The sequence below is a fragment of the Crocodylus siamensis genome, chromosome 7 (genome assembly GCF_052110815.1).
Source record: "Crocodylus siamensis isolate JL-2025a chromosome 7, ASM5211081v1, whole genome shotgun sequence".
Taxonomy (NCBI): Eukaryota; Metazoa; Chordata; order Crocodylia; family Crocodylidae; genus Crocodylus; species Crocodylus siamensis.
The window spans coordinates 90,538,047-90,558,910 of NC_143401.1; the positions used below are offsets into that span (position 1 = coordinate 90,538,047).

General features: G+C 36.9%; 1 protein-coding gene across 5 annotated transcripts in view; it reads right to left on the reverse strand.

Moving 5' to 3' along the window:
• The window catches only part of VTI1A (vesicle transport through interaction with t-SNAREs 1A), a 342,273-nt gene that overhangs the window by 252,805 nt on the left and 68,604 nt on the right, over window positions 1-20,864 (reverse strand). For all 5 annotated transcript variants that reach the window (XM_090056596.1, XM_090056592.1, XM_090056593.1 and 2 more), the window contains exons 4-5: window positions 19,381-19,458; window positions 7,958-8,042 (exon numbers count right to left, since the gene is read on the reverse strand). In XM_090056596.1, coding sequence (XP_089912722.1) covers window positions 7,958-8,042; window positions 19,381-19,458 — 163 coding nt within the window. The remainder of the gene's footprint in view (window positions 1-7,957; window positions 8,043-19,380; window positions 19,459-20,864) is intronic.

Genomic DNA, 20,864 nt, shown 5'->3' on the forward strand with positions numbered 1-20,864 from the left:
GCTGGGGATTTTAATTTGTATGGCACTACATCTGCTGCTTTGATTCTTGTGTATATCTAATTTATACCTCTAGAAATATATCTCAATAGCAGATCCATGTAATATATTGTACAAAAGAAGATCCTTGAAGGTAAGGGTTCATTGCTTAGTGTTGTCCCACCAGTGAAAGGAGGAAGCAATCCGAAGTTTTCAAACGACGTTGTTGATGATTCATACCTCGCATCACGGATAGGTTCAAATCTGTCACTACAGCTGGAAAGGTAGCATCCATAGTTGTTTTAAGCTAGTACTTTATTCAGACACAAATTCACAAGTCATGGGTTGCATTACCTTCAAGAACTCTCCACAAATATTTCCTAACATGCTGTCCCATTTCTGTACAGTCCAACCAAATTCTGCATCTGCATGTGTTCATAGAAAGGGAAAGGAACCAAAAGTGCCACTCTACCCAATAAGGTTCCCCAAATGAAGGTCTTCAAGGCTCTGAGAGGGATCTAAAAACACTCCTGTGAGCTGATCCGCAGTTAGATTTTTTAAAATATATATATATATTATACTCACAATTTATAAGGTATAAAAGGTGCATGGTCCTTTATGACCGAGATAAGATAGCAGGAGAGTATAATAAGATGCTGGGCTTTGTCTTTGTGTATAATAAAGGCAGGTCAAAATCTTGACTTGCCCGTGCATCCGGAAGCATTTTGTAAAATAAAGCGGTGTGCTTTTGATGACTGCTCTACTAAATTCATACAAGAGAAATACGTTACTGTAGGCTGACCTCTAGTGCACCAGAGACATTTGCAAAGTAAGAACACCATCTAACAGAAACATTGCTGGTGGACCCCATCACTAACAATTGTGCAGACTAAGTCTTTTCCCATTTGTGATTATGCAACAGTGCCATGTGCAATGATTACAGCCCCAGCTTACATTAGTAACATTTATTCAGACATTATTTCGTCTATTTTTAGCATTTTAGTACTTTTAGCATATTTTTAAACATACTTAGGCAAGTCAAAGGGAGATAATTGCCTACTCAGTTGGCTTTTCATGGGCCACAGCAATGAACTGTCCAGTTTTGTGATCAAAGGAAACCGAGTAAGAAATGCTTATCTTTACCACCTCCCTGGCAAACTACAAAGCCCATTGGTTCTACATTCAGTGCAACTTTAGCAAAATAGATATATTATGTATGTGTCTCGCTATATGCAGTGCTGGCTACATCAACAAGCAAAAAATGAGGCAAAAAGCCCATGGGAACCATTGTCCTGTGAAATGACTGATTTTGTATTTTAGATTACGATTAGGGACCTACTTAAATCATTGTTTTGCAATTTTCACAGAAACTGATGGTATTTCCTGCGATTTTGCACAGAATCACTCAAAAAAACCTAAAACTTACAAAGAAAGTGTAGCAATCCCTGCGGCATAGAGCATGTGGGTTGAGAGATTGCTACTGAGACACTGAGCTAGTGCTGTAAACTCAGTGAAGGCACCAGTCAGGAAAGCCAAAGGGTTTTGGCGCCATCTTTTAAGAAGCTAGATGAAAGAAGCCAGAAGCCTGAAGATAATGAGTGAAAAGAAATCCAAGAAAGCTAAATATATTTCAGGTCAGGACTGTGCAAGGCAGATCCCTGTAGGAATCTTGCATGCAGATGGTGGTAAATTGTTTTGTTCATCATGCAACGTGACTATGGATGTGTTGAGGAAAAACAGTACTGATTGGCATTTAGAGTCCCACTTGCATAATAAACTGAAAAGCTGCTGCAGAGGCTGAAGGTCAAAGCAAGAAACAAGCAACTTTGGCTTCGATCTTTAAAAGAACCACTGAAAGCAGGTTATCAAGAAGAGAGCCTACATTTTTGCTAGTGGAGACATTCACGGCCACCAACATTCCCCTAGAGAAAATTGATAACCCTAAATTAAGGGACTACTTGAACAAACATGTGGCAGGTGCTGGCAGTTTCCCATGTGCAAAAAAGCTTTGCCAGGATTATCTACCAGGAGTAATTGCTTCGCATGTTCAGTCTACAAAATCTGCATTGGCAGAATATGAATCAACTTTGCTTGTAGCAGATGAAGCAGCAGATGCCCAAGGTAACTGTTCTGCACGTTTTGTTTGGACCTGGGAGCTGGACAGACCGCAACCTGCCTGTTTTCAAACAGAGCCAGATCACCTTGCGTCTGTCCATTTTTCTACCGTGGCACAAACTGCAGTGAAGATTGTTGTAAACCGTGGCTTAGAATTTAACAAGGTCTCAGCATTTCTGTCTGATAATGCAATGTATACGTGCAAAGCTTTCTCTGAGGTGCTCCATGGAATGATGCCAATGTAATTCGTGTCACCTGTAATGCACATGGCCCTTTTTCAGTAAGTGACATTTGGCGCACATGTTTTTCCTAATGCGGATTGCTGAGTTTCTCTTTTAAAAAAACATTCAAAGATTGTTCAGGCGATAAGCTTCAGTTCAGGGAGTCTACTGCCCAAAGTGGGGCTCTACATGAGACTGTGTCACTTCTACCAGAGCCAGTGCTTACCAGGTGGAATTAATGGTTTCATACCGTTCGTTATCACGCAAAGAGTATGAAGACCTACCAGCAATGTGTGTGCAAGGAGCTTGAAATCACACCTAGTACACAATGCATGCTTAAACTATGCAGTCTCTTAAGGCAGGGCAACACTGAAGATCCAAGTTAAGTTTGTGGCTGAAAACGCAATCTGGTTTATGGAGCATCTAACATGGTTTAAAGGCCGGCAGGATTTCATCCACCAAGCATGCAACAAGCTGATGGATTTGATAAGTTGGGTCGAAGACATGGCATCACAACAACTTTCAAACTGTCAACATGAAAACCAGCAGAGACAAGAACTGTTCCAGGCAATAGCTGTGAAGTTGAATCAGTACAACAAATAGGATCAGTCACTACCACTGTGTTTTAAACAACTGGCTGCCTCCATTTTTTTTTTTAGCGCTGTTTGCATTTTTGACCCCAATCAGGTGCCTTCTCTGAGTTTTGACCCTCAGCTACTGAAATCAATCCCTGGCTGGAGCAAAGAGCACATGCTGCTTACATGAACTTTGTCAAAGACTGCCAGATACCTTTGGCTGTGACTGTGTGTTGGGCGTCTGCTTCTGATTGGTTTCCACATCTCTACAACTTGGCAAAGATGCTGCCTTACCACTCCGACCAATTCAGAAGTTGCAGAATGCGTGATCTCGGCGTATGGACAAGAGATCAAACTACACAGGCAGGATGTCAGCTGCACCTGCTGGTGGATGCTCCATGCTAGCAGTTAACAACTAACATGAATTGTTTCTATCAAGCTTAGCATTATTTAGGATTATTAAATTTTTGGTAGAACACTAATAATAAATTACAATGATATTAGCTATAAATCATATCGTGTATAAATTTATATCCACAATATATTTCAATTTAGATTTACATTTAATACTTAGCTCTATAATAATGAAGTAATTTATTTGATATTTCCATGGACTTTGCTATTTAATTATGCCATGATGTTTGCCCCTCGGTCAATCATCAGTGAGGGGTGGGGCTGCTGGGGCATGAGTGGCCCACGAAAATCCCTTTGTCTCATTATAATTTAGGTAGGCCCCTAGTTATAACTGTGGTTTCACACTGTCATCATCAACTTTTATAAAAGTCAGACAACTCCAGGCTGCTGACACAGCAGTAAATAGAATTCAAGTTCCTGTCATACTCTCCAGACTCATAAAAGTACAGAACATTTACTACCTAAAGCAGCCTCGTTTGTTGTTGGGATCTGCCAGCATTAAATGTTATGACAAACTTCTGACATTTAAGATTTGAGATTGAGAAAAAGTTTCTGAATAGATACGTGATTTTATTTTAATTTATTTTCATATGGAGAGCTTGTTTTTAAGTAGGGGAATATGGAAATAGTCCAAAGTTTAAACAGTCCAAAGTTTTAAGATGCCTTGCAAGGAAAAATATTTGCTACTAAATCTCTTCTGTTTAAAATATAAATTTCAAGTCGCTCCAAGGACTAAAGATGCAGAGACATAGCTTGTCTACAGCTATCCTGAATATGTAGTTGGTCCAATAAAAGATTTCCAAAATCCTTTCCTCTTCCATTCAGAGACGTATTCAAGTAATCAGCATTCAGAGCCTAGAAGTACAATGATATAGGTAAAACTGATCATTTCTGAATTTTGTGGAAACATCCAAGGTTCAGGAATAAAAAAAAAAAAACCCACCACCTCCAAAGGGTTTCAGCATGGGCATCTGGAGAGCATTTAGGAGTATTTCCTCTCTAAATATTCATGAAATATGGTATAGCCTAAATATCATCAGTATATTGTACAGAAATCATTTCGCAAATAGGACTTGCTGAAAGCTGTTCCACTCTAAACTATGGCCTCACACAAGAAGTTGTGATTTATTTTTTTTCCTCGCTGACATAACACAATACAAATTACATTAATTTAAATTATGTTTTTGAAGATGAACTGAACAAGGCATTTTGAACTGCTCCACATTCAGAGATGCTCTCCTGTCTCAAACAATTTTATATAAATCTGCATGGACAAAAGGATACAGTTCCAAATTATAACTAGTCTATAGGGAAGATAAGGAAGGTCTGGAATTAAATTTGAATGCAGGCATCATTTAAGTCCAAGGAGTTATAAAATATGTTCAGTTCCAAATTGGCAAGAAGCCTCCCATCAATCCCAGAAGAGTGGCTTATATTCAAATATATGGCCAGTGACTATGATCTCAATGTATTTTGGGGGAAGCAGGATGTTGTAGTCAGAGTATATGATCTGGAAGTAGAAATGCTGGTTTCTAATCCCAACAGAAAACAAGTTTGAGACCAAGAAAGTCACCAAACTGGGTGTACCTGTTTCCCTATGTTTAAAACAGGTATATTGGGCTTACAATCGTTGCAGGATTCTGAGGCATAAACACTGAGTGTTTATGATGAGCTCAGATCGCTGCAAGGAAGACGTTATATGGTGTTCATTATTAAAGAGTGACCACACTGACAAGGAACATAAGAGTTGAAGTGCAGTAGCGCCTATATCACTGTGAGATGACTTGATGAATAAGCTAACAGCCTATTTTACATGCTTAATATGTTACCATTGCTTAGCTTTAAAAATGTCAAGAAACATTTACTAGCTTGAACTCAAGCTGCTTGTTTGCCATTTCACCATGATGGCCAGTAAGAAGGAAAAAAACCCCCAAACAAACCCCAAAAACTCAACAAACCTACAAGCACTACTTCTTCCCATCGGCCAAATAAAAAATAAAACAAAAAAATCACCCCTCATTTGGAAGTGAACAGTGTTTTTTCATTTATGAGGCTGTTGGCCATTATTTAGTGCAGACTCATTAAGGACAGTCTTGATGGCTACAATAAGTAATTGCTTTTGCTACCTGTATATAGTTAGATAGCTCCATGTGTTTAAGTTGCTAAGAGGCATTTACAGGTGCTATGACTGAAAGTTCAAGGACCACGCTGTCCACAGGTGCCCAATACCTGTGAAGTCCAGAATGTATCCCTAATGAAAAGAAAGGGAGAAAGTCTTCCCAGTGCAGAAGATCCATACATCTTTCAACATCAATTCCTTTAACTGGTTATCGGATTCCCGAAGCTTTACCTAGATGCCTTGCACATGGATAAGTGTAGGTCTTCACCATCAAATGCAAGTACCCACAGTTTCCACAAAACATAATCAACAACATTCAAAGGCTTGACAGATATCTAAGACCCAGTTTGAAGTTATGGCAGTATATGTTGTTTAGGTGTTGTTGAAACTGGGTGTTTTACACAGAAAGAAATCTGAATTAAGTTATACCCTTTCAGCAAATCTTGATTTGTGCACCCAAGAATGGGAATGCCTTATCTGCTGACCAACTGAGCGAAGCAAAAAACTAAAAACTTCTAATTCATGTGTGTAGTAATAAGGACTTGTGTAAAATAGGTTGTATAAAGTCAGATTCGTGCCTATGTAAGTCACAAAGGGTTTAATATATTTCTTGTTCACGTCATAAACTGTAGATTAAGATCTTAAACATTGCTTTATAAAAACTTCTAAAATAAATGTGAACTAGTTTGTATGCCTGCTGTGAAAGTCACCTGATTCATTACAAAAGGCTATGCAGATTTAAAATAATAATTGTTACAACACGTACTAATGCAAGAGATACCCAATGGTTGTTACCTTTCCTATTTGCATATTCCAAAGTATTTCATTATCATGGCAGATGTAGGCTTGAGAAACCAACTTAGTAAATAAGCAGAATTCAACACCGGAAGTTTTCCATTTGTGTCACACCAGAACACCTAGTGAGTGTACTGTAACTCACGATTAATGAACGTTACCCTTATATTGCACTGATCAAGTACAATTTTACTGGTTTCCAAAATCTTCATGGCCTACATTCAGACCTAAAAATTATTCATCTGTTCCTAGGGAAGTCTTTTACAGAAATCTCCTTCTCAAGGATGCTAAAATTTCCAAATAAAAACATCTACGCTGTTCAGAAAAAAGTCCACCTTCCATCACAGATGGTAGCCCACAGGGACAGATAACTCAGTTGTTAGTGAACTTCTACAGAAGTCAATGAAATTATGATAGTAAGCACCGTTTGTGGCTGTACCCCATAACATATTTCTGTGTATATAAATAATCAGTGCACACATTTGGTTTTAACATGTGAGCCATCAGTGACGAGAAGCCAAAAGAGTGAGAGATTCAAATATAACTACTCTAAACTACATAGGCAGAATTTTTTACATAGCCTCTCCTTGGGAAGAAGTCAAGCATGACAAAAGGAATACAGAGTTGGATTTCTGCCTGATTAAGACAGTCCTTTTAAATCAAAAGTTATGGTCATTGGTAGGACAACATTTTGAAGATTGACATCAACACTCCATTTACTGGTGCAGTATCCATTTCTGCTATTCTGCCATCTGCAGGAACAAAAATCTTAATTGCACCCCTTTCCACCAAAAAGGGATATCACAAATTTTTCTTGTTAATTTTCATGGACTATATCATCAAGTCCAGAATAGTTAAAACATGGACACATTAATATAAAATAATTTAGTTAAGATACTTATGTTGAAAATTACAAAGATTACATTTTAATTTACATTTTTAATAAGACCTATAGGATGCTATACGATATGAGGATATACGGATTAACAGGACTTTCTACAGAAGAATTACTGCTTACTAAAATAATATGAAACTTTCTGTAACTTTATATAAGCCAGTTAAAAAGATTAGACTATGGAGGCTCAATTAATGCTGCATTTTCAAAAAATAAAATCAAGGACTGATACAACTTGAGGAAATATTGGAAGTACTAGTTGAAGAATGACAGTTAACACTAAAATACTGAATTATGCGTGGGTCTTGCCTTCTTGCCTTAATTTTAATCATATTTTACAAACTCAAGATATAATTGTTTACCACCCTCCTGGTATAAAAAGCGTGGTATAATCACTCACTGAATTGATTTCAAGAAAGTTGGCGCCCACGTTGTTTATCGTCTCTGGTTAATATCTTATAGATTTATTAAAATGATAATTTTTACATATATGAATAAAAGTAAAAGATGAAAACAACTGGAGTCTGCAGTACGTGCTAGCAATCATTGCGGGTGGGTAAACTGACAACATGTAACTGCATATTAAGACAAATGTAGAATTTAGACAAAGTATTCCATCTCTTTTCAGATGTATACTTTTAAACCTCAGGAACTGTTTTCAGGAGATGTCATGCCTTTTAACTTGAAAAAAGATAAGCGCAAATAAGCTCCCAATTGTCTCCCCAATATGTAAACCACATCTCGGGCTGCTGTCTCTGCTTCGCCTTTGAAGTTTCCCTGAAATGTCATGTGTTGTGAAGACTGCTGTGCATAAGCAAGACAATTTGCTCACTCTCAGAATTCTTACCGGTTTCCACTGCTATTTGGTATCCAGCCTCTAGTCTCCGAGATGACCTTTCCAGCCTCTCTGTGTTATCGAGCAGATGTGCCCTCTGAAAAGAAAAAGAAAAAGAAGAAAAAAAAAAAAAATCAGACGGCAGTCTACAATGTTCGCTCCCCCCCGCTTTTTAATTATGCTTTCATATTCCAAAACAAAAAAAATATATATCTGCAGATATTTCATGGAATAGGCTTTGACAAGCACAACTGGGAGAGGCAGGTTCTGCGATCAATCATAATTATGTGTACCAAACATTTTTGTTCTCAAACATGGAATATACGCTTCACTATTATGATACGAATTCACACAAATATATTGTCACTAGTGTAAGTGGACACTGAAGATCAATTTTAAGATTCATTTCCTTGTGTTGTTGTAAATGTAAGCAGACATGTTTTCTATTCAGCAGCAATTTCATGAAACATCAGTGTTACTGCAGGTGGTAATTTTTAATATGGATTTAATTTGCAGTGACGCATATTTGAATTTTGCATGTACTACAAAGGAAAGAAGATGCTGTATACAAATAACACTCTGCTCGTGCAGAATACTCAGCACCATGGATTTGGGTAGGATTGCTGAATGTAAGCAGGTATAACAACAAACAAAACCTGTAGATATATGCACCGGTATCGGTCTCTCTCTCTCTCGGTCTCTCTCTGTATATATACACGTACACACATGTAAAAAACTGTGTGTGGGTTTAAGATTTGTTTATGAACTCAATAAAAAAAAAACATAGGATGGTACAAATTTCTGCTGCTAGAATTTATAATAGTGAAACAGTGAAACGATTACTTGCACCACTTTATTCCACCCATAAAATACCATCTCAAAATCTAAGTCTTACTCCATTTTAGACTACTGATCCCAGACTAGTTGTAATCAAGCTGTCAGAAAAATTGCATCAACTAATCACACATGCATACACCCTTCCACCAACCCCTCCTTCACCCCCCAAAACAGTTTGGGTATTTGTCAAAAACATCTCCTACAACTTTGTCTTGTTGACAGATGTCATTTAAAAATGGAAGAAATGCTTTCTAATAATAATAAAAAAGGAGGTGCCATACATATTATCTGAGTGGCTGTCTACCGAAACGATCTACCTTGCTCTAATGAGCCCCTATGGATCTTGGGAGATGCAAGCTGTATTGACATCCACACTTAAGCTAATACACCTAGACCAGTGCCTCCAAGCTCTAGCAGCCAGGGATGCTGACAGAATATCTCGCTTCTATCTTCAAAGAAAGGAAGTGATTAGTATGTTATCATTACCATTCAAAACGTGATTTCCCTATTCCCTCCCGGCATAGGTGACACATCTCTGAGATGCGGCCAGACGATCGAGGCAGCTAAAGCCACATCAAAGCTTGCCTTGAATTTTTTTTTTTTTTTTTTTTTGGAAATCATTAAAACAATGCATTTAGATCAGCGCAGATAGGACCCAATGTGAAGGTCAGGAAAGCTGCAATAACAGTCTATAATAATTAATAGAGTTGTCTAATACCCAGTGAATAGGTTAAGAGTAAATTGTAAAAAAAAAAACAAAAAAACCGAAGGAAAAAAAAAGCCTTTCACATTCATGGGGGGGGGGCAGGCCACCAAGAAAAAAAAAAGGCACAAGCACTTAATAAAATTCAAAAACATAAGTTACACTGCTCTAATCAAAATCATGACAGAAGCTAACGTGTTACATATTCTTTGGACTTCTGGCCAATCTAGATAATTAGTATTAATTTTAATTATAATTTTCAAAGGAAAAAAATTTTTTTCATAACATCTACTAGTATGTTCCTATGACCCACAAACTCTCTTGAAAAAATATGGTGCAAGCTTGCACTGTTTTTTCCTTCAAAAAGATTACTCATAATGTGAAACTGTATTAAGAGACCACTAATGTTAAACACTCTACACTTGCATTTGTGTCTCTGACACTATTACAGGTTTGTCCTTAAAAAGATAAAGGTGAAATTACATCAGCCTGTATCATTCTGGTATTCAAAAGAAAAAAAAAAAAAAAAAACAATCCTAAAAGTTAAGAGACACTTTAAAATGCTGCAGATAGAGTCCAGGATCCAGCAACAGAGCTTTTTAATTACAGGAGAGTTGTTTAGTGTTGTAAGTGATATGCTTCAATTGAAAAAGCTTTTTGATCTGATAAGGTATGTATGGGGGGGGCGGGAAATCAGATTTCACATTGTAATATTGATGTAATTTTGCATGATTTAGTCAAAGAAAAAAGGTTCACATTTTTGCGTGTGTGTGTGCGTGCGTGCGTGTGTGTGCGTGTGTGTGTGCACGCGCGCGTGTCTATAAACCAAAATTACCCCACAAAGCAGTGCAATACACACGGGCACAGCTTCGTTGTGCTGCGAGCCATTAGAACGCTACAGCCCTGTGAACTCAATGGTAACATTAACTCAAAGCTGCTGCTTACCTCTGATTTGGGAACCTTTCCACCTAAGCCATTCAATAATAAAATCTAATTTTTGTTATAAGTGACGGCGTTATTTACGGTCTGTGTTTGGTTTTGGATGAATGCTGTCCTTTGGTCATGAAAGCCAATGAACTACAGCAGCAGTTAATGCTTTCAACTCCTTCCCACCCCTCCCCAAACTCATTCTCCCACACTATCCCCTACCCTTTGTGAGATGGGTAGCGAGGTGATGCAGTGCGTCTGGTAGCTTCAGAAAGAGCTTCTGTCTGGAGTTATATGAGGAAGTTTTGCAGAGTGGCATGCTATCACTAGAGATATAGTCATTCCATGTGGGCTGGATTCAAACTGAGATCTCTGAAACTAAAAAGACGGAGCAACACAGCCTCCATAGAGCCCTGTGTACTGCACACACGTTCGAATAGAGCCTCGCAATGAAGGGAAGCGTACGTTTTATTAACAAACAGTATGGCAAATCACAATTTCTTTTAAGATCAATTCATACCTCCTTAGGAGAACTGTAATTGGGGATGCCTTGATGTTTTACTGTGTGACTGGTTTAGCATTATGCCTGAGTCACCGTACTAGCCTTCATTTAAACTGGAATGTGCATTTTGCAGTCAATATAAAAAACACCATCACAATCATACTCTACTGAATGGGATGCAGGGTTCACAAATATCCAGAACACTGACAGTCAGGATATGTTTTAAATTATTTCTCTTTCTACCAGTCCAATTTTGATCTACCCAGAATTTCAATTCTTTGGCTGGAAATATCTATTTTGCTCATTCCTACAGATTGCAGTGAGATGAGAAAAAAAGCAACTTAAAAATAAGAAGAGGAGGAAAGTATTAGCGTATACTATGATAGAACACCCTTTTGTTACATGGCTATGTACAAAAGGATTTATAAAAGAGGATTTTACAGAGAGAGTCCAGTAGGTTACTGAAATTACTGCTTTCTTATATGCAATGCCCAATGACCTTACTTGTTGGTATGTAGCAATGTGAAAAGTAAACTAGTTAAGTAAAGCTTTGTTCATAGATTCTGTATTGAATTTTACATTTATCTAGCAAATTATCCATAAATCGTATTTTACTAGCAATAGATGAAATGCCGCTACCTTCTATAAATGTACATATATGCATGCATATGTGTAGTTATTAAAGGGTTAGGCATGTATGAGACTGAGGAACCGTTACCCTTGGCTGCAAGTAATGCCTAGTCTTCACATGGCAGAAATCATCTTACACAAATCTTTACAACAACAGATGACTGTTTAAATACAGGGGGCTACGAAGGAAATATTAAGGAGGGGATCTAGGTAATGACTGGAGGTGCATTTGGTATCATAGGTTTAACTGTGTTTTTTTAAAAGCTTTGTTTTACTGCTTATTACCAAACCATTTCATGTTAGACCTGTTCTGGGCTGAGGGAAAAGGGATATAGATGATCCGAGAAATTACTTTAAGAGTCTACAAAAAATCAAGTTATTATTACATCAAGAACTCCCCCTTATAGCCATTAATTTGGTTAGTTCCCAGATCTCTCATCATCATGCTTAACACTTACAAATACCCTTTTCCAGAGTTTAATATTCATTATTGATTTGTCAGTGCATCATTATTATCATGTGGTTCACCCACATGGCAAAAAGAGAGACTCGCGTTACATACCATATTCAAATATTAACACTTTTAAAAATATTTATTTTCATACTCAAAACATGTTAACGACCCCTTCAGAAATCTAGCCTGCTAGTGACTCTGATGTGTGCTCAGGATCTAGAGTGAAATAATAAAAGCAGTTTCAACGTGTGCTTTTTTAGAACAATCAATAGGCAAAAGTGGACAGCGCTTTTAGAAAATATACTACAAATTCTGCATAACTGGCCCGAAGAACTTAGACATCTGCTTCTAAATATTTATGAGCCATTTCCTAAGTGAAACAAGAGGTGCTTTGGAATACTGATCTCTAGCGTTGCACCTACAGATCTACAGCATACACACAAATGCATAATAAATACTGCTCTGTGTGTGTGTGTATGTCTACCTGTACAATATTTTCAGTGGGTATCCAATACCCAGCATAATACAATAGGTATTTCAATAGCCCTACATTAAATTCAATACACACGGAAGTGCTCTATATTTTAGTGTTTCAGCAGAGGTTTTCACTAAAGCAATCCTTTCACTTGCAATACTGCTGTACAAATGTACTCAAACGATGAAAAATGTTGCGATGCACACAAAATTATTACTGTACCTGATTTGATCAGAGCACTCTAACAGAGATCAAATAACACAGGGTTTGTTTGTTTTTTTCTTCTTTTCCTCCTCTTTTTAATGCCTTTATACTTTTTTCTCTGCTGTCAGAAATTTTTAATTTCTATGGTTTGGTCTAGGAATTCCCATGTAAGTATGCAATTTTATTTGGAAAAAAAAAAGAAAGACCCACAACAATGAATATTTTAAAGCAATATAATCAATATTTCTCCTTTGGGTAGATTTCCCTGCAACAGTGAACAGAAAGATCTCCTTCAGATTTGGAAACTCAGCTTTAAAGCGAAAGCTAGACAACAAAAAGCAAGAAAGTACTCACCTCTTCACGTAATTTTATCAACTGCAACATGAACGCACAAAAAAGATAAAAAGGAAAGAAATGGCAGGAAAGAAAGATCAGTTGTGTGACAGGATACAGAATTAACATTGACAATTTATCTGTTTACATGTTTAGCATTTAAAAATCACAGACAAACACATTAAAAGAACCTAAACATAGACTACATGCAGAGTTTTTTGAACGAATAAAGATCACTTTCTCACACTGTCACATTAAACAAAGAGAATAGTGTGAAATTCTCTTTTAAACCACATCTAAGACACCATCATGAAATAAAGGGGAATGACTTCATAGAAGTCTATATTATAAAGAAAAAAAAACAAGTTTACTATTCCTCTCTTCTAAGATTGTACGGCTGAAGTGGTTTTGTATATACAAGTTTTCAGGACGTTTCCTGTATATTTTAGTTCTGACAACTGATTTATTATTTTACTAACAGATCTGACTTATTAATAGGTTACACTATCTCTATAGCCTATCTTGCTTATATTGCAAGTGTGTTAGCTATTTATTATTGAACCTGATATAGCAGCTCCTTTTCTGTTAAAAAAAAAAAAAAAAAAAAAAGAACCAATTTGTGGTTTTGTGCTAAATCACAAATGCTAAATCAAAGTGCAGTATTCTTAAATCACTCACAGTAGAAATATGGACCAGTATAAAACATGACTTCTTAAAAAAAGTCTACTTGTTCATTTCCACTGTAATTCTGTAGTACTAAATGTTGTAAACTTTTACATAAGATAAGATTGTAAACCTGTTCATTCTACTGCAGTTTGCCCTTCTTAACACTATTAATTACGTTGTACTTGCAGGATTATTTGTGAAACATTAAAATAGCTGGTTTGAACATATATGTTGCAACATGCTCTGCATTTAGAGGAGTACATTAGTTACTGGGACAGAAAAATACAATTACTCACAACAAATGTATGCATAAGCATGTGTCTTTATTAAAAAAAAAAAGAGTTTTCTCACCAATTCCAGTTGAATTTGACAATTACAATATCTACATAATTGTCTTTGTTTATAAAACTGCAAACTCTACTATTGCACAAAGGTATTTTTCAACATGTGTACAGGATGAGATGTTTACCAATATTAAGATTGCCCAGCAAGAGACAAAATAACAGAATTTCTATTAGTACTTTTATGTCTCTTAGGGTCATTTGAGACCTAAAAGGTATTATACCTTATCCTCGCACCAAAAGACAAGAGACAATAGAATTTGAACTCAATATTAGTAGGATGGCAGTAACTTAAAACGAAACAGTTCCTACAGTATGTTAGTTAACGGAACCTTCTAAGAATTTGGTATAAAGAAAACCATGCTCTTTACCCACCAAACCAGTTCTTAAATTCAAGTACTTGGCCTATCATAAATCGGACTCTCTCTCTCTCGATCTTCACCCCCCCCTTTTTTCCCTGAAAAGGCAAACAGTAAGTCTCTTTAGAAAAAAGACGATCTGGGAGTTGATCACATAGCTATCTTTTCTTTCTGAGGTCACCTTCTTCAGTTGACTATGATACTTAAAGGGCCAAAGTTTAAAACTACTCTCCTGCAACAGAAACCATTTGGGGCATGCCACCCTGCTATAATCAATGAGAGTTTTAAAATGCTGCACATTTGTTTTTTCAATAGGTCCCAAACAAAAATGTTCTATCTTGTTTGTGCTGCATGGCTGAATTTAAGCTCTGCATAGGATTTGCAGCTAAGCTAGGTAATGGGAGATTTTTTTTTTCTTTTTTAACGTTGGCCAAAAGATATTCATTCAGATTAACAAAAGATGTATTTTTTATCCATTTAGTAATGCACTTGATGAAAATCTATTTTTTTCTCCATTTTGTTATATATTTTATTACGAGTACCACTTGGCAGTAAACAACATTAAAATACGTGCAGCCACCATTTTAGGCTATGATAATCAGCATATTTCTGAAACAAAGATTTTTTTTGTTCAATACGGAATTCGATACAAGAGGTAATCTGTTCCTTTGTAGGCTAAAAAAAATCTGGTTTACACTGGTTTGAACCAGTGGAATCTCTTGTGGCTAAGCCTTCTGCTGTGACTAAAATCAAAACTGCGCCGCAGAGTGTGTATGTGTGTGTGTGCGTGCGTGTCTGTGAGGCGTGTCACGTGACCTCGGAAACTACCGAATTTTTTTTTTTTTTTTTAAAGCTGATAACGCTACTGCCGTCTCTGTCCGCATACAGATAACGAATAAATGCTGAACTCTATTAAACACCCTTTGCACATTATCGTGGGTCGAACACGCAATTTTCTGAACTTATGATGACAGTCTATTTATTTTGCTATAAACCCTCGGCATGTAACCAACAGATTTGTGTCTGGTAATGATCTGCTCTGCCAGGGCTATATGAAATGATACCGACCTTCTTTAGATCTTGGGGAATTAAATTGACCAACTTCACCCCCTGGTCCGTAGCTGAAGTTTGACACACTTTATGCACAGCAAGCCTAAATCTAATATTATCAAAACTTTGTAGTCAGAAATTAAGTAGCCACAAAATATTTGTTCACCACAAAATCCCACGTGCAGTATATGATATATATACATATCTATCTATATATAGATATCTCTATATAGATAGATAGATAGATATAGATAGATATAGTGCATAGCCTTCTAACTAATCAGGATTTAGTAAAAAACTTTAATGTATTGAGTTTGGGAACCTGAGGCAACAGTATTACATTTCAGACGAGAGGATCTGCAATACTATAATTACCTGCACACTATTTTTGGTACCAAAGGGTTTCTGATTTAACTCTCTATGTGCTTTTTGAAAATACAAATCGCCACATAAAACAACTGTATAACTACTAAAGTAAATCCAGAATTTTGAGTACTGTATCACTACACTGAAAAGCACAAGACTTTCAAGGGACTCGATAAATGCTGCTGGTCAGAATGACAAATAAGGCTTGAAAGGAACATAGTAGTGTTTAAGACAACGCTCCTGGAAAAAGAGATAACCCAAATATACAGAGAAGGTTTTTTGTCTCCCTCTTCTGTAAGTCAGTGTGCTCTATCTGATTATGTTCAATGGCTTTGAATTAAGAGGAAATTAATGTATACAAAGCAAGCAATTACTTATTAAATACAGCATACATTCAGAGTAATACACTAATATTGACAATGCTAAACAAAGACATGTATTTTAAACGAAATTTTGATTGCTGGAATTTATACATACTTTGACAATTCCAGTAACTCTTATATAAGCACACCTATTGTAAATTAGTTATATATCTCAGCATAAGCATTAATTCATCTTGTTTCTTCTTTTGGACTTTTGTCAACCATACAAACAGAGATCATTTCTTAGGGGGAAAAAGAGCAATATACCCCCACTATTAAGTTACTCACAATATTAGTTGTTGCCAATCAGAGCTTTTTGTGGGGGGAAAAACTGTAGGAGACAGTCTATGTACTGCTTTCCCTCTCAATTCACTTGTGTTAAAAGATCCATTTGCAGGAAGATAAACACAAAGAGTTAACAGTTGAACAAACACCAAACCGTCTACACACCTGGGTTTGCACTTAACCCTCATCTTCCTTATAAGCCAATTTAACGTGGCATCATATATAAATATATTCCGTTATAAAAAAGTTATAAAAGATTTAATATGACTGTCCATGGTCCACCCAAGAAATTGTGCAAGCCTGTAAGTTTATCTCTGTCTCACCTGGCTAACTCTTTAAGTCTGCCCAGATTCTTATCATCGCCAGTGATGGATTTACTGATATTTCTACTGCGCTAGAGCAGCAATTCTTAGCTGGCACCTGTTTTTCATTGATTTATTCATCAAGGAAGAAACAGCTAAGTTTGTAGAAAGAAAAACAGCTCTTCATTTCACCTATTTAACCTAAAGCCAACACATAATTGCTTGAGCAGCCAAAACCCTGCAGAACTAAATTTAAGGCTAGCCATTCCATGCGCACACATTCCCATCAAACAATGCAAAAGCAAATGTTAGGACTCCTCTCTTACTATGATGTACTACAGTTTTATAAAGCTTTGCTTGTCCAATACAGTATTTATTTGTACCAAAAAGATAGTCATTTATGGATTAAGTACACTTATGTGACAGGCTACTTATTCATGTATAAGTACCTAAATTTATTGATTTGAAAAAACTGCACCTGCTGGTACAAAGAGTTTTATATTTAAGTGTGTATGGAGGATAACCACCCACAGACATGGCCCTATAACTGTACTCCTGTAATTAAAAGTCTACTGAGCTCCTCAGTTAAAGATACTCATTTTCATATGGAACAAATGACAGAAAAGAGGGTAAGTCCAAGTAATACAAAAAAATTCTGTAAGAATATTGGTCTTTCCATATTTTAAAAGAAGAAATAAGATGCTCTCTCATTCATAGTGAACTCTATAAAGTTTCTCAAAAAGAAAGCAGAACTTAACATTTCCAATAGTACAGGGTACCACTAGCAAGACATCAGTTGCCAGAAGAGTCTGATTTCTGAGGAGCATCAACAAAATCACTTGTCCCTCTGTACTTTATCCTAGATATAAAGTGGTCTTTTATAAGTAAAAAAATTGTTGATAAATAATTTTAAGTTTAAAACATTATACGATCCTTTGAGGCAAGGCCATCCTCCACCCTGCAAGAGTTAAGAAAAGAGATCACAACTCGCAGAAGGTTCATATAAGAATCAGTTATTCAGCTATTCCTTAAAAAGTGGGGAAAAAAATTTATCTTGTTCTCCCACATTACATATTCTGTTATAAGTGCAACTTCTTATCACAATTGCCCTTTTATGTCTGATCTCACTCAAATTTCTCTTGAAATATGAAAATAGTAGTGCTGTTGAAGATATAAAACCAAAATTGTATCTTAACATCTTTTTATATGGTTGAACCCTTGTTGACGATACCCAAATTGTGAAAATTATTTTTCTAAAACAAAATGATCATCTTCATAATGCTAGCATCAGAGGGAAATTAGAGGGAGTTTGCAGTTTGTTCAAGCCCAGGAAAATCCCCTGCTATAATAAATAAATATAAGAACTAAGCTTGTATGTCTACCACTCTGAATAGAGATCTAACGCTGTTACAGACTATAGAAGTATGCAATTCCATATTAACAGTGTAGAATCATATTGTCTTGTATATAATGTATGATGTTATTAAAATATGTATCACAGTTATGTTAATTAAAACGTGGCTGTTTAACATATTTCTTCAAATACTAGACATAGCACGTGGGGGGGGTTCTAACTCCGTACTCTGCACATTTAAGGATAAATCACAAGGTCTTTACTTAGTTGTCACTAGCCTGTACTCAGGGCAAACTCATTCTGAAGTCAGAATAGAAAAAAAAAAATGTCAGAATCTGGCCACTGTCAAAAAAAAAATCTATTGCAAAGCTTCGCTTATAAAATTAAAGGTATTTGAGTTGCATCATCTCAGAAAAGAGTATTCCATTCAAGAAAACTTGAACTTCTAACTGACAAAGGCCACAACTTTAATTGCGGTGTGGATTAAGAAAAGGGAATTGGTTTTAAAAAAAGAATTGTGTTTTCCGAAAGGACCTGTAAAACAAGTTTTCAACACCGGATAAAATATTAACAGGTGGGATAAACCTCCCTTGTATATAGTGTTTCCTTTAGAATTTTCAATGGTTAACAAAAATCTTTAATACCATGTCCTGTGTCATATAACCATGATAAAAAACTCAACAAAGGCTTAGAGCTATTAAGTCTCCCTCCATAAAAAAGGGACATATAATATTATTAAAGGGTGGGTGGGTGGGTGTGTGTGTGTTAGAACTACTTTTATCAATCCAAGTTGTATATTTTGGACAGGGGGAAAAAAACCTGGTTATGAAAGGAGGGCACACAAGGAAACTGAGTGGGGTACCGTCTCAATCTGAGAGCTCACTTTCATTTGTTTTGCCTGCCAGTGTTGATTTAATTATGCTGCATTATTATCAAAGCTGCATTATGTACTTTTTTAATTCCTTTTACATGTGTTGGAGGTGAAGACCTTGGCTTTGTCGGCAAACAGTGCGTTTCAAGTTTTTCCTTAAGTACTAAATAATAAAGAAAAGAGAAGAAAAGATTTTTTTTAAGATAGCAGACAGTGATCACAAGGTAAAGGGTTAAATGTAAGATCTCCAAGAAACATTTTGAAGTTGATTAAGACCCCAGCTTTGCATTAAACAGTATCACTTCCACATGAGTTGTCGCTAATGCTGTTAAGGAGCAGCTTGAGAAGCCCAGTGTGCCAGTGACCTCCTTCACCCTCCAGCCACCCACTAGGGCTTCTTGATTAGCATCCTACCTGGTTCTCTGAGGAATTCCCATCATCCCCTAGGAGCTCATTCCGCACCTCGTCACTGTAGGCGATCCGTGACCTTTTCTGTAAAACAAAAAGAAAAAAGGGTTAGGAAGTAAAGCTCCAAAGCCATTGGTATCAAGGCTGATCATCTTAAACCTCGAGAGCCCCCTAATGGATACCTATTTGATAAAATCTACAAGTAAAGTTATTGAAAAGTTCTTCAGCTGCAGATTTCTATAAATATTAATGGGGAAACCTCAACACACTTGGTGGGATTTTGAAAAGTCACATTCTGAAGTTTTGTCAACAAGCCTCGCCTAGACAAGCAAAGGGATATTAATACGTACGTGCTCTCTGGATGACTAGCAAATGTAAAAAAATATTGAAGTGACTGTAGCAGAACCATTGCAAATGTACGAACACAGGAAGAAAAGCTCTTGTCCGAAGACATCTTTTTTTTTTATTATCATCTAGAATGGGAACTCTTGAAACACCAGTAATGATGTCACTAAACAGGGAGGGAGGGAGGACTGGATTTTCTCATCTCAAAATAAATGACTTTTTACCAGCGTACATTTGACAACACGGGTTGAAAACGATACGGACAAAATGAGCAAGTCTTTCTTTTGTTACCAGGGTTGTAAAGGCCTACAGGGAAAGGACCAAAAGAAAATGAAGAAGAGAAAGGAAACTACGATATAGGGGAAAGATGAGTTTACTCTGCTTGTCTATAAATACAGCAGAACTTAGAAATATAGGAAAATCTCTGTTATCCAGCACAAGTAGGGAATGGGGGGGGGGGCGGTAAGCTAAAAGTGCCGGTTACCTAAGGCACCGCGTTTCTGGCTGGACGTGGGGCAGTGGAGGGTAGGAGGGGGGCTGCGCGAGCTTCCCCTCCCGCTCCCCGCGCGACCGGAGGCAAAGCGGCACGGTGCAGCACGGCCATGTGCGTCCCGCCGCTTTCAGCAGCGCAGCAGGAGGCCAAGTGGCACGGCGCCAAAATTCCGGTTAACGAGGTATTCCGGTTGGCGAAGTACCGGATAACAGAGACGTTACTGTATCAGAAAGCCTGATGAAGGATTGTTATGAGAGAATGTGTTATCATTTGTACAGTTTTCAAATTGTAGACTAGTTAATTAAATATTCAACCTTATTGAAACGTAGCATGCTGGGGAACATCACAACCAGCTGCAAACAACCGATCAGATGCCTGTTTCAGGGTCTCTGAAGCACCAAGGTGGAGTGGTGAATTTTGTGGAGCAAGTTAAAGGAAAGCCTTCAACTTTTTTTTTCCCCCCCAACGACTGATAAAATTGCTTTTCTTTGTTCCGGATTAACTTTTCTGTATCTACTAGTGAAAGAAAGAGGATTTTCACCTTTGTTTGACAGTTGCTTATTTTCTTTATGAAATGAATGTGAATATGACTGGTGTCAAAGTTCACGAGAGGAAGAAATAAGAGCAGCTAGAATCAGGGGGCATTTATACA